The sequence below is a fragment of the Limulus polyphemus genome, unplaced genomic scaffold (genome assembly GCF_000517525.1).
Source record: "Limulus polyphemus unplaced genomic scaffold, Limulus_polyphemus-2.1.2 Scaffold20, whole genome shotgun sequence".
Lineage (NCBI taxonomy): Eukaryota > Metazoa > Arthropoda > Merostomata > Xiphosura > Limulidae > Limulus > Limulus polyphemus.
This window is the reverse complement of record NW_013665630.1, coordinates 367,797-380,371: the sequence shown is the minus strand read 5'-3', so window position 1 is coordinate 380,371 and position 12,575 is coordinate 367,797. Positions and strand designations below refer to the sequence as shown.

General features: G+C 35.7%; 1 protein-coding gene across 2 annotated transcripts in view; it reads left to right on the top strand.

Moving 5' to 3' along the window:
* LOC106457930 (synaptotagmin-15-like) overlaps window positions 1–12,575 on the top strand; it is a 55,118-nt gene that overhangs the window by 13,034 nt on the left and 29,509 nt on the right. The window contains exon 2 of one of the 2 annotated variants that reach the window (XM_022384242.1): window positions 11,490–11,649. In XM_022384242.1, coding sequence (XP_022239950.1) covers window positions 11,490–11,649 — 160 coding nt within the window. Of the gene's footprint in view, window positions 1–11,489; window positions 11,669–12,575 lie in introns of both variants that reach the window. The other variant, XM_022384247.1, reaches the window with a different exon arrangement.

Sequence of the window (12,575 nt, the reverse complement as noted above, 5' to 3'; positions counted from 1 at the left end):
AACCATGTCCGATAAACTTTTTCACCATTAGGGAGGTTTCTTTCAAATACACTTTTCGTGCAAGGTCGTTTTACTGTACCTCTGGACTCAGATACACATTGTAGTGAGGTGTGAAAAGGTCCGTTTATATTGGTGATAGTGTTAGTACCTTTCCTAGTCCAGTAATCAGTCATTTGTTCCGCTGCTCTCTCAGGCCACAATCCAATGGCGTCTTGCAATCCTGCACTCTGAGTTTCTTCTGTAATACCATCCCCTGGTTCTGGTAAATCAAAGTTTTCGTCATGGACATATACCACCATTTGTGTTGTTATCAATGTTTCATCTGATATAGACACTCTACAGTTTTACTGAGCCTCTGGACTCAGATACACATTGTAGTGAGGTGTGAAAAGGTCCGTTTATATTGGTGATAGTGTTAGTACCTTTCCTAGTCCAGTAATCAGTCATTTGTTCCGCTGCTCTCTCAGACCACAATCCAATGGCGTCTTGAAATCCTGCACTCTGAGTTTCTTCTGTAATACCATCCCCTGGTTCTGGTAAATCAAAGTTTTCGTCATGGACATATACCACCATTTGTGTTGTTATCAATGTTTCATCTGATATAGACACTCTACAGTTTTACTGAGCCTTCTCAGTAACCAAGTCCGAATTGTGATTTGCTATAGATATAAATGTCTGAGGAATATCATTGCTGTGCGGTATATTTGGTTGTGGATTACTCGAGTCATCTCCATAGGCAGGCACAAAAAAATTGGATATCTTCTTGGATTTGACTACATTGGTTTCTTCTTGTTCCCGTTTGTGCTTAGCTCGTTTTCTTTTTTCGGCACCATTCAGATATTGCCGAACCCTGCGTAATTTGTGTCTATCCTCACTCATATCTAGCAGGACTAGCAAGCAGAAGTAGTGAAAATATTAGCATTACAAACTACATTCCCACACTGACAAACTCTACTATCATAAAAAACTCTTACCAATATATGAATATACATGTCTATCACCTAACAAAAATGGCTGTTGTTAATTAAATACTACATTTTCAAAACTACCTATTGGTGTTGCAGCGTTAAATTGTTGAAATAAGATAAATAATATTGACACATATTTAGTGATGCCAGAAAAATATTCAAATTCTGCTATATATAGACTTCGCATGTATTCAGTATTCAATGTTTGTAATATTTGCCATGTCTGTTTTTGCTACACATCAACTAGAAACTGTTTTGCAAAACACCATAATAAGTAACAGCTAAGCTTGCAAGTGAAGACAAGTTTGTTTGTTTTTCAAATATTTGTTTATTGTTCAGAATTTCGAGTTATTAGAATATTTATTTTACAGATCTTTTAAAATTGTTACGTAGACTCGAATTATCTATATTATCATCAAATAAAAAGTTTTTATTTTATTTTATTATCCAATTAATCTTAAGGACCACAGGGACAAATATGTCCCATGGAATATATTAACTTAAGAACCACAGGGACAAATATGTCCATGGAATATTACGTAAAACACTGAAATTACAACAATATTAGTATAAAATTCATGATTAGCACGACCTATGAACTAGGAAAAGAGATTATATTTTTAAAACATTCATGCACAGATCTTGTGGTTGTCAAAGGGTTAATAATAAAATACGGGGGAAAGAATTTACCGTTGCATGATAATGGTACATATGTACTCCATTGTAAAGAATCTTTGATAATGTGATTATTGAAAAATTAAAGCTCATGTGACATAATATTGTATTATAAGTATATTATTATATTGTAAATAAAAATAAACTATTCACTTGTATTTTTATCAAAAATCCGTTACCAAAAATATATTTATACTTACAAAAATAGTTGCAATATCTGGTGTGAATATTTACACGCAATTGTTATAACTCAAATACCATCACGAACAAACCATGTGTACAATGTGATTTGTGCGCATGTGCGAGCAAGCAATGCGAGAATTTTCAACATGATTCTACCCTTAAAGAGAGGATGTTACCAAAACGATTTCAGGGATAACTATGCGAATTTGTCTTCATATTATAATATAACATTTTATTATATTGTAATGAAATACGTCTGTGTTATATTAAGTTTTCCGGTCCAGCTTTTGGCCTGCTGTCACCAACAGGTAATCGTGAATGAAAAGTGCATAGGTAGTTTGTCTCCAAGTTTGCTCTTTCATCCAGTCGTATGGTCTACTTCCCAGCCCTTTTTAAAAACATAATCTATTATGTGTAACATTTGCCCCAGATGCCGTGCGTTAATCCGCTTCTGGCAGCTCCTTATACTTTCAATGTATCATTGTAAAATCTGCATGTCTAGCCAAGCACCCCCACTTTTCAACTCCTTCCTACACCGCTATGTTTAACATGTTAAAACATATATGGAGCCCAATAACTGAAAGATAGATTACAAGAGTCCCTTTCCATGGATACACTATAACAATGATGGTCAAGTCCTGGTATTCGGGCAGATAAGCGAGTGGGCCAAAATGTGGTGATGAGTGTTGTTCGCTAACCGTTTTTCCTCTAGTTTATCAGTGTAAAATTAACTCTACTCATCAGTAATGTGTTTAATTACATATTTTCTGTAATTATTGAATTACGTATCCATAAATAGCCCACTTGCGTAGTAAAGCAATTTACCATTTACCATAAATCTCACTTAGATTAAGTGAACAGATATTAAAACTTAACATGTATTTCTTGATAGTGCGTGAAAGGTAGGTCTAAGTACGATAATAAAGATAAGAATTTCTGTCTCTTCAGATATACGACTCTCTCGTAATGCAGCGAGCTCTTAAAAACATCTCAGTAAGTACGTATTGTGAAGGCACGATATTACTTCTCAACCTCTAATACAACCATTTATCCTTCTTCAGCCTTGAAAACAACCACCTATCCTCCTTAGTTTTGAGCTTGAAACACATCTCGGATTAAGAGCACATAGAAACAGCTATATATTATCTCTCTCTCTCTTTTTTAGTAGTGGTCCAAAGGTGTTAGTTCTCCAACACAGCTGTTCCCAGCTCAATATTGCATGTGATAGTTACGTCAACATCGGACACGTGCCGCACCTCTACACCCGGACTTATGTCGGAAAATAACATCGAGATACTACGTCATGCTTATCAGCGTATCTAGGAGCGTGAGCTTTGTATATTAACCAATCCCAGTCAGGGTTTCGTTGTTTTGAGCTACTTCGGCAAATCAAATCATGTCATATGTGTATATATAGATATATAACAAAACTTAAATACTCTCTTTTCCCCAGATCTTCTTTATTATAATTTTTGTTGCACTACAGACTACCTTCAGAATGAAAACCAGAAAACAACTAAGTACTTATCTGAATTTAAATTTGCAGGTTATAAATAAAAATGAAGTACAAAATACATATTTGAGGCTTGTTTAGTTTATTTTTTCTTCACGTGCAAAGAGTTTTGAAGACCCAAATATTCTGTTATTCCAAAACAAGTATTCCATAACTTCACAAAAATAATTGCTTTGAAACTAATTGTTTAGAAAAGAAGAAGATGAAGAAAGAAATAGTTTAAAAAATCTTCGGCGTAGTTTGTAGGGTGTACGTCCCCTCTTCCAAATTTCATTAACTGAACATTACCCCTTCTACATTTCAACAGTAATAACATTAAGTCATAGGTTTGTTTCTGCATGATGCAGCAAGCATCCTCTCCTTTTACTTATTTACTCTTGGAATCAGAAGTAGAAATAGTTTAAAAAATCTTCGGCGTAGTTTGTAGGGTGTACGTCCCCTCTTCCAAGTTTCATTAACTGAACATTACCCCTTCTACATTTCAACAGTAATAACATTAAGTCATAGGTTTGTTTCCGCATGATGCAGCAAGCATCCTCTCCTTTTACTTATTTACTCTTGGAATCAGAAGTATGTTACTGCGAAAGATATGTATTTCTAATTAACATGTTTACTTGAACTAGCAGTAAAGCCGAGCATAAAAGTTGTTTTTATATTTCTAACTAATAACATTAACTACACTTATTGCAGCAATTAGCAAAATGTGGTAAAACTCGTGCTTCAAGCATACGAAACATTTTGTTGTCATATTTTGTATTTGAATGCACAAATTTAATAAAATACAAAATCAGTGCTGTGTATTTAAAGTCATTAAAACAGTTAAGTGACCTATATTCCTAGACTACTCACGTAAGAAGTTAACTCTGAATGAATCTGATGACCGTGCAGGGCGACTCAATAACTGTGAAGTTAAGCCTATTCCACAACACGTGGTACCCACCAAACATCTCTAGTACAAAAGACACTTTGAGCCAAATGATCAAAAGTGGCAAACAGAGGTAAATATTAAAACTCAACAGGATGACGGTACCGGTACTCTAATTGTCTATAAATAAATGGATAAATTCAAACACACAAAACCTTAACACTTAAGCCTGCTTTCTGAGATGGGGCTCTGAGGGATGACGGACCCATTCCCCCCAAATACCTTTACAGTTGCAATGTATAGTGCTATCTACATCCACTTCTCACGTGTGTATATATTGACGTCGTCAGCACTTCCCTAGTCCTTCATTTTTGCATAGTTTAAAAAAGCTTCCCACACACGCGCGCGCGCGTTACTCTTTTAACTATATAGATATTCTATTTGTATGCAACTTATCAGGAACTACACTTATTTAAAAAGGATGTTTTTTAAAGTTACGTAGAATATTACGAATTTATGTTTTTTTTTCTTTTGGAAAATGTACTTGAGGCATCTATTTTACGTCAATAAAAATTCCTGAAAAATTTAGTGTAGATAGGTAAATTACCACGAGAACTTTTTCAGTTATTGATTCTGATAACACAGTATTTATGATTAAGAAATTGAAATGTACTTCAATTTAAACATTAATGTCCATATTATTGTGAGATCCGTGTTATGTTTGACAAACACAAGCCTCCCAGTGGCACAGCGGTATGTCTGCGGACTTACAACGCTAGAAACCGGGTTTCGATACCAGTGGTGAGCAGAACACAAGTAGCACATTGTGTAGCTTTGTGCTTAATTTCAAAGAGACAAACACAACAAGTAAATTAAAGGTTAGTTTATGTATCTTTATATCCAGAACTTAGAGTAGGAAACACAGCATTTACAATGCTGTAGAAGTTAACGAGGTCAAGTAAATTAAACCACTTATGGTTAATTTTTAATGTTAAAGATCTTTCACAACTTTCAATTTCTGTCTAATTTTAATCTTCATTAAGATTCCAACTCAAACAGTGTTTTAATGACGTTGTCATAAAAGCTAGCTAAAGACTGCTTGATTGAATTTCGCGCAAAGCTAAAGGAGGGCTATCTGAGACAGACGTCTCTAACTTAGCATTCAAAGTCTAGAGGGAAGGCAGCTAATCATCACCACCCACCGCCAACTCTTGGGCTACTCTTTTACCAACTAGTAGTGGAATTGACCGTCACATTATAACGCACCCCACGGCTGAAAGGGCGAGCATGTTTGGTGGGACGGGGATTCGAACCCACGACCCTCAGATTGCGAGTCAAGCGCCATAACCACCTGGCCATGCAAGCTAAAGAATTAGGTGAATAATAAAGTGATTTTGCTTCCAAAAAATAATGGGCTGCATATCAAAAGGTCCAGAGATCGAGTCTCGATGTACCATTGAACACGAAACGCACTTTCAGCTGCGGAAGCGTTATAACCACAACAGTCAATCCTGCTATTCCATTAAGAGAGTCCTTATAGGCTTATAGGCAGCGAGTGTTGATGGATGTTTGCTTTCCTCCTGATCATCAGATCTAAAGTAGGGTTGCTTGTATCTCGACGTCAGTGACTTGGCTGTCTCTGCATTTCTATGGTTGAAACTACCAAAACCAAAACCCCTTAAAAAGCGTTTGAAAATTACTTAATCTAATTGATAAAAGGAAATTCTCAAGTAAGGAATATTACCTGAAATAATTTAAGAAAAAAAAAAAAGAGAGTCATAGGAAATTTCGTACTTTTACAATTAGCGAGCTATTCATGCTTGGTTATAAACATTGTCATTCAATGCTTCTTTTGGATGGAATGGGAACGAGGTTTAGTACGAAAGATTTGGTTTGATAATAAAATGCTGATGAATTTCCTGTCTTTCGTATAATCATCCTGTAAGTCAGTATGGAAAAAAAAAAACTTGTTGTCTGCAACGGCAAGAATTTGAAAGGATATATGATAATTTATCGATCTTGCTATTATAGTTCGTTTCTCTTTAGACGTGCTATCCTGTACAGTGTGGAGAAGAGATTATTTTTGACAGTTTCTAAGGGATTTCATGGAGACTTTTGAACGCCAAACACTTATTGGATCAACTGAAAAAGACAGAAGTGAAAAAAGTGCAGTGATGCTCCACCGAAGAGTTTTACTTCTCTCTTGTATAAGCCCATATTGATTAACTCAGTAGCTCTGCGTGCTTTAATTAATTGTGAATGCATATCTATTAAACATAAGAATAAAATAATCCCCGATTTTTATTTTTTGCTTGCGGTCCTCATACATTACGTTTTTCCCTCTTCAGATCTATAGCTTAGTACCACTTCACTATCAAGACAATAAAAGTTCCGACGTTTGATTTTGTTTTCCCTTCAGACTGTCTACTATTATTTGCAACCGTATATTCAAAACATGGCGAACTCTCTCCTTATTTCAGATCAATTTCCTCTCCGACTTTAAGGGTGTGTTTTTTGTTGTTTTTTTTTTGTAATAAAAAGTAACTAAGGAAATCGAATGTAAAATTATGGCTCGAACTTAAGGGCATTATTTTTGGTAATAAAAAGTAACTAAGGAAAATAAATGTAAAATTATGGCCCGACTTTAAAGGCGTTTTTTTTGTAATAAAAAGTAACTAAGAAAATGAAATGTAAAATTATGGCCTACTGTGCTATATAAGTTCTACATACAGAAGAAAGATTAGTGGGAAAAACGTAAGAGCTCAGTGACTTATCTCGTAAGATTTGAAACTGTTTGCCAGTTCAAATTGTTAACGTTGCATGGTTTACAAGCAAAGCCGTGCCCAATTTTCAACTAATAGTAAAGAGGGCATAGAGACAAAGCAGCTAGTCAACAGCACCCAATGCTAAATCTTGGGTTACTTTTGTGTGACTGAATAGTAGGATTTGACTGTCACTCTTTAACACACTCAAGACTCCGAAGTGTGAAGCGCGTTTTTGTTGCAACAGGCAATAAATTGTAAGCGCTTGAATCTACAGATTGGCACAATAACCACAGAAGACGCCTGGTCCACTGAGCGAGAAAGTCGATAGCAAAATAAGTGAAGCCGACGCTAAACCAAAGTGACGTTTAATGCCGCGCATAGCACGGGTACCTTTGCATCAGACTAACAGTTCGTGTTCAAAATAGTAGAAGGGAATGACCCACGCCCCCATTTAAGTCATTACGCTTTAAATCCAGCATTACGGCACCTTTGCCAGTACTTAATGCGTATTTTTACAACGTAAATGTTTGTTGTTTTGATTAGCCTGACACTGGTTTATTTGTTTGCTGTTTTTTCTTTCGTGATTTACAAATAGTGTTGAACTTTGTAATGTAGTTCAAATAACTTTTTAGCAATAGATGCTGCGTGTTCATATTTGAACAAATTTTCTGAAAGCATCATGTTAATGATTAAGCATCTGGCTTAATGGTGGGATTTGACCCTCACTTCTTTAACACACTCACAACTCCAAATTCTGCAGCGCATTTCTGCGTCAACGAGTCCGAGCACGCTAACACTATTAAGCCACGCCCGGACTTTAACTGCTATTTACCGAGCACGCTAACACTATTAAGCCACGCCCGGACTTTAACTGCTATTTACCGAGCACGCTAACACTATTAACCCACGCCCGGACTTTAACTGCTATTTACCGAGCACACTAACACTATTAAGCCACGCCCGGACTTTAACTGCTATTTACCGAGCACACTAACACTATTAAGCCACGCCCGGACTTTAACTGCTATTTACCGAGCACGCTAACACTATTAAGCCACGCCCGGACTTTAACTGCTATTTACCGAGCACGCTAACACTATTAAGCCACGCCCGGACTTTAACTGCTATTTATATTACATAGTTCAAAACCAAATCTCTTCGATCTTTCAAACTACATATATCTATATAGTTTGTTTACTTGTTGTTAAGTGCAAAGCCACACAGCAGGCTATCTGTGCCCTCTCATCACAGGTATCGAAACCAGAGTTTTAGCCTTATAAGCTCCCAGACTAACTACTGAGTCAATAGGGAGCATATATAAATAGAATCACACACATTAGGGACATGCCAATGTTGTTTTAGCACAAATCTACATAACGGGTTATATGTATTTTGTCCACCTCAGGAAATCGAACCTCGGGTTTTAGCACTTAGAGTTCGTAAACTTACTGCTGACTGGCAGGGGAACTACACATATGGGGTATGTCCTATATATATACGACTCTATTTGCGTTTGAGTCTGTTTTCTTTTTTTTTAATTAAAAATAATAATCCAAACGAGGGAGAGGCTATTGTGTTAAACTCTACTTCCTTTACTATAAATGATAAAATTATCACAAAGACTGTGTTATTCTTATGTTTATTTCCTTACTGCGTAAGAAATAATGTACTAAGAATTTGTATTCAGTCTGCGTGTTTGGTGGTATTTTAGCTTGTTAATGCTAACGTTTTCGTTGTCAGTATTTGTATTTATTTATTTTTTTGAAGTAAGGTTAGAAAAGGTTTCTTCAACGATTTACAAGAGATATACAAGTGAGATCACGCAAAATGAAGCATTTAAAAGCAAAATACTTTTCGTCGAAAATTTAGGCAATTAAGTTACATGTTTTCACCCCGTTTTCTTAAAACTCTTTTCAGTATTATGAGGTGCCCATCCAATAACTAATCTAAGAATATCGTGCTGACATGAACTCTGTATTCTAATCAAAACAGGCTTGAAATTCTAATTTACGTATTACAAATATGAAGGCAATTGAGATAAAATTAATTTAAGTATGACTATGTGGATAATTCAGGAACATTCTTGAGAATAATAAATATTCAACTGGTCTTTTCAAACGAAACCATCATGTTAGAAATTTTGGTTAATTGTCTTTTGAGGAATGACAAATGTAATTAAGTTATATTGAATAATTATATATGTTTGCATTTTACAACGCTCAGTGTAAGGAACTGACCAAAAGCTGAGTGAAATCGCTTATTTTCTATGTAAGTCACATAGGTACCTCCAGCAAGGGCAAAATTTCAGCTTTTATTCGGGCAAAATTAGAAGCAGAAAATATTACCTCATAACCTCATTCGGGCAAAAATTGTACAGCCCCCTCTGAAAAATTCCCCGTACGCCTATGCAAAGTTGTATGTTTGTTTGTTTGTAGTTAAGCGCAAAGCTACACAATGGGCTATCTGCTCTGCCCATCATGGGAATCGAAACCCGGTTTCTAGCGTTGTAAGTCCGCGGTTCCACTGGGGGGGGGGGCAAACTTGTATGTAACCAATAACGTCAAGAACGCAAATTTACAAATCAATTTACAAAAATGTGTTTATAAAAACGAAGGATACAAACCCCATCAATAATTTTACTGTCAATCTAATTGCATGTAGACTTTTAAATATGGTAGAGGCTTTCTCAAGTGCAACAAGACAATAAATTTGGGGGGTCTTGCGAGTTTAGAGGCCTATCATTGGCTAATCAAAAAGTAACATTCAAAGTGTAAATATATTCGTTATTTTCAACTCTCGCAAAAGTGCAAGAAAACGTGATATTTAATTGAACGCTTCCTATTATTTACCAGTGTGATATGATTATCCTGTAATTTAATATTAAGATGTTAGCTTTTTAAAGTAAAAACTAAGTAAAAAAAGGGGCAATAACGAAATAAAATCGCATAAATAACACGCATACTGAAAATGATGTTTTTGGTACGTCGAAACTAGTCCTCTAGTTAACTATATTTTTTTTTCTTACTTAACTTCTACTTTAAAGAAAGCTGTATATCTTAATATCATTTGTAGATATCCTAAAATAGTTCATAACCTAATTATCCAGTAACTTGTTAAGTCTCGTATAGGCCAAGCTGTTCATTATTTACATAAATCAGTTAGTAATATGATAGAGTCGTTGTAGAAGTATTACATCCTATGGTCACTTTACCATCATCATGAGTTGCTTGTAGTTTGTTCTGCCCGTTAACGTTGCAGGCAAATACCTTGAATCTTTGCACTTAATTAGACATTTGTTCGTGAATATTTTCATTTCCAACATATCGCATTTATATACACTGCGTGGAATATTTCACAATTCAGTCAGCTTCGTGAACACTATCCGTCAAAATTTGTCCTCTAAAACTTCCAATGATGTTGAATTACTTGAAACAAGACCCTAGAAGTAACCCTTTTGAAACCTATTGTAAATAATAAAGGACAATCTGTTGAATAAATATGTTTTGTTTATGTTATCATCATATTTAGTGCAATCAAATAAATATAGCAAGTGAATGTTTTGTGATTATGTCAAATCATAACTTTCCGGGTCTCAAGAGGTCAGTTAAGTGAGTTACCCATCGTGGAGGGGTAGTAATTGCGTACGTATAGATAAGCTTTTCGTCATGGCGGAGGCTAATAGAGTGATTTACCCATTTCGTAAGGGTAGTGATTGCATCGTAAAGATTGCCTTTTCGTCATGGCGGAGGCTAATAGAGTGATTTACCCATCGTGTAAGGGTAATGACTGCAGCAATCATTACCCTTACACGATGGGTAAATCACTCTATTAGCCTCCGCCATGACGAAAAGGCAATCTTTACGAGTCGTAAAGATTGCCTTTTCGTCGTGGCGGAACCTAGTAAAGCGATTTACCCATTTTGTAAGGGTAGTGACTGCGTACTTAAAGATAACTTTTTCATCGTGGTTTAGAAATTCAATAACGTCAATGGAGAGTTTGTTTGTTTGCTTCTAGTAAAGCACAAAGCTACACAAAGGGCTATCGGTGCTCGGTTTTTAGCATTGTAAGTACACAGACATACCGCTGTGCCAGTGGGGGGGGGGCAATAGGGAGATTAATATTAGAGTCAGTCTCTAAGTCAAAAGTTCAGACGAGCCACGCCAGCACTGAAAGATGGCAATAGTCAAATAAAGGAGAAATCATTTAATTTTTTGAATTTCGCATAATTTAGGTATCCATTTCCTTATAGAAATACGCAAAAAAAATGCATATGGGCGTAATTGATATTGTTGGTTAGTAATAATACTTTGTATTACGAAGTTTTCGGTAAATGTGAAAATTGAATTCAAACAGGATTAGAAAACGGCTTCGAGGTAAATGTACAGAAGATCTTAAATTTCCATGTACTCTGTTTTAATCCATGAAACAAAATCCTATATTTTTCATTTGAAACGCACGTAATTGTATTCTTACAGCAAGTGTTGTAGAATTATGAGTTAAACGTTTTCATTTTCTTACAGCTTTATACATATGGTTTATTGTTGGTGGCTCTGTTGGCATCGCTTTGGCTCTTGTCTCCATCATTACTGCATGGGTGTATTTTAGGCAGAAATCGAGGAAGCACAGGAGGTCACCTGAAGCGCCCCCTCTTTCAGTCCAGGAAATATGTCATCACAAAATGTAAGTCACGAACACTCAGGTATGGCATAGCAACAGTAACAGTAATATTATGGAATGTGTACTTTTAAACTAGCGATAACGATAACTTGGAACTTGAAGCAGTAAAACGTAAAGCTACGCTGGTACCGTAAAAAATTATTTCTTTCTTTGTTGATAAGCATAAAGGTACGTAATGGGCTACCTGTGCTGTGCCCATCGCCGAATTACGATTTTAGCGTAATAAGCCCTCAGACTTACCGCTGAATCACCGGGGGTGGGGGTGAGACAATAAAAGAAGTAAGAATTGTGCAAGTTCCCCGTTATAAAATATGAAAGAAATTTATGTTTTGTTGATAAGTAGCAAAAAATCAACATGACTTAGTTATGCTGCTATATTCATGAAATGAAAGGTTGGTAATTAGACTAATAAAATCGTGATCAGAAATATTATAGTCTGTAATGAATAGGACATTAATTTTTGTGTAATTATGTATTTGTCAAATTTAGATATAATGGATCTAAAGTATATCAAAATTTGAGAGTGTTTTACAATAGTGTGTAGCCATGTTATTCGGACTAAGCGTAGCTGATGATAGAGGAAGTAGTTCCAAGGGTAAGTAAGACCTTGAAAATCGTTCTTATGAAGTGCCATTACCCCCCAGTATTTTGATTAATTAACCATTCTATACATGATTTTTGATACCGCAACGAGCCTCATCCATATTCATGGTGACAGGAATTAATTAACTATTCTATACACGATTTTAGATACCGCAACGAGCTTAATCCGTACTCATGGTGACAGGAATTAATTAACTATTCTATACACGATTTTAGATACCGCAACGAGCTTAATCCGTACTCATGGTGACAGGAATTAATTAATTATTCTATACACGATTTTAGATACCGCAACGAGCTTAATCCGTACTCATGGTGACAGGAAT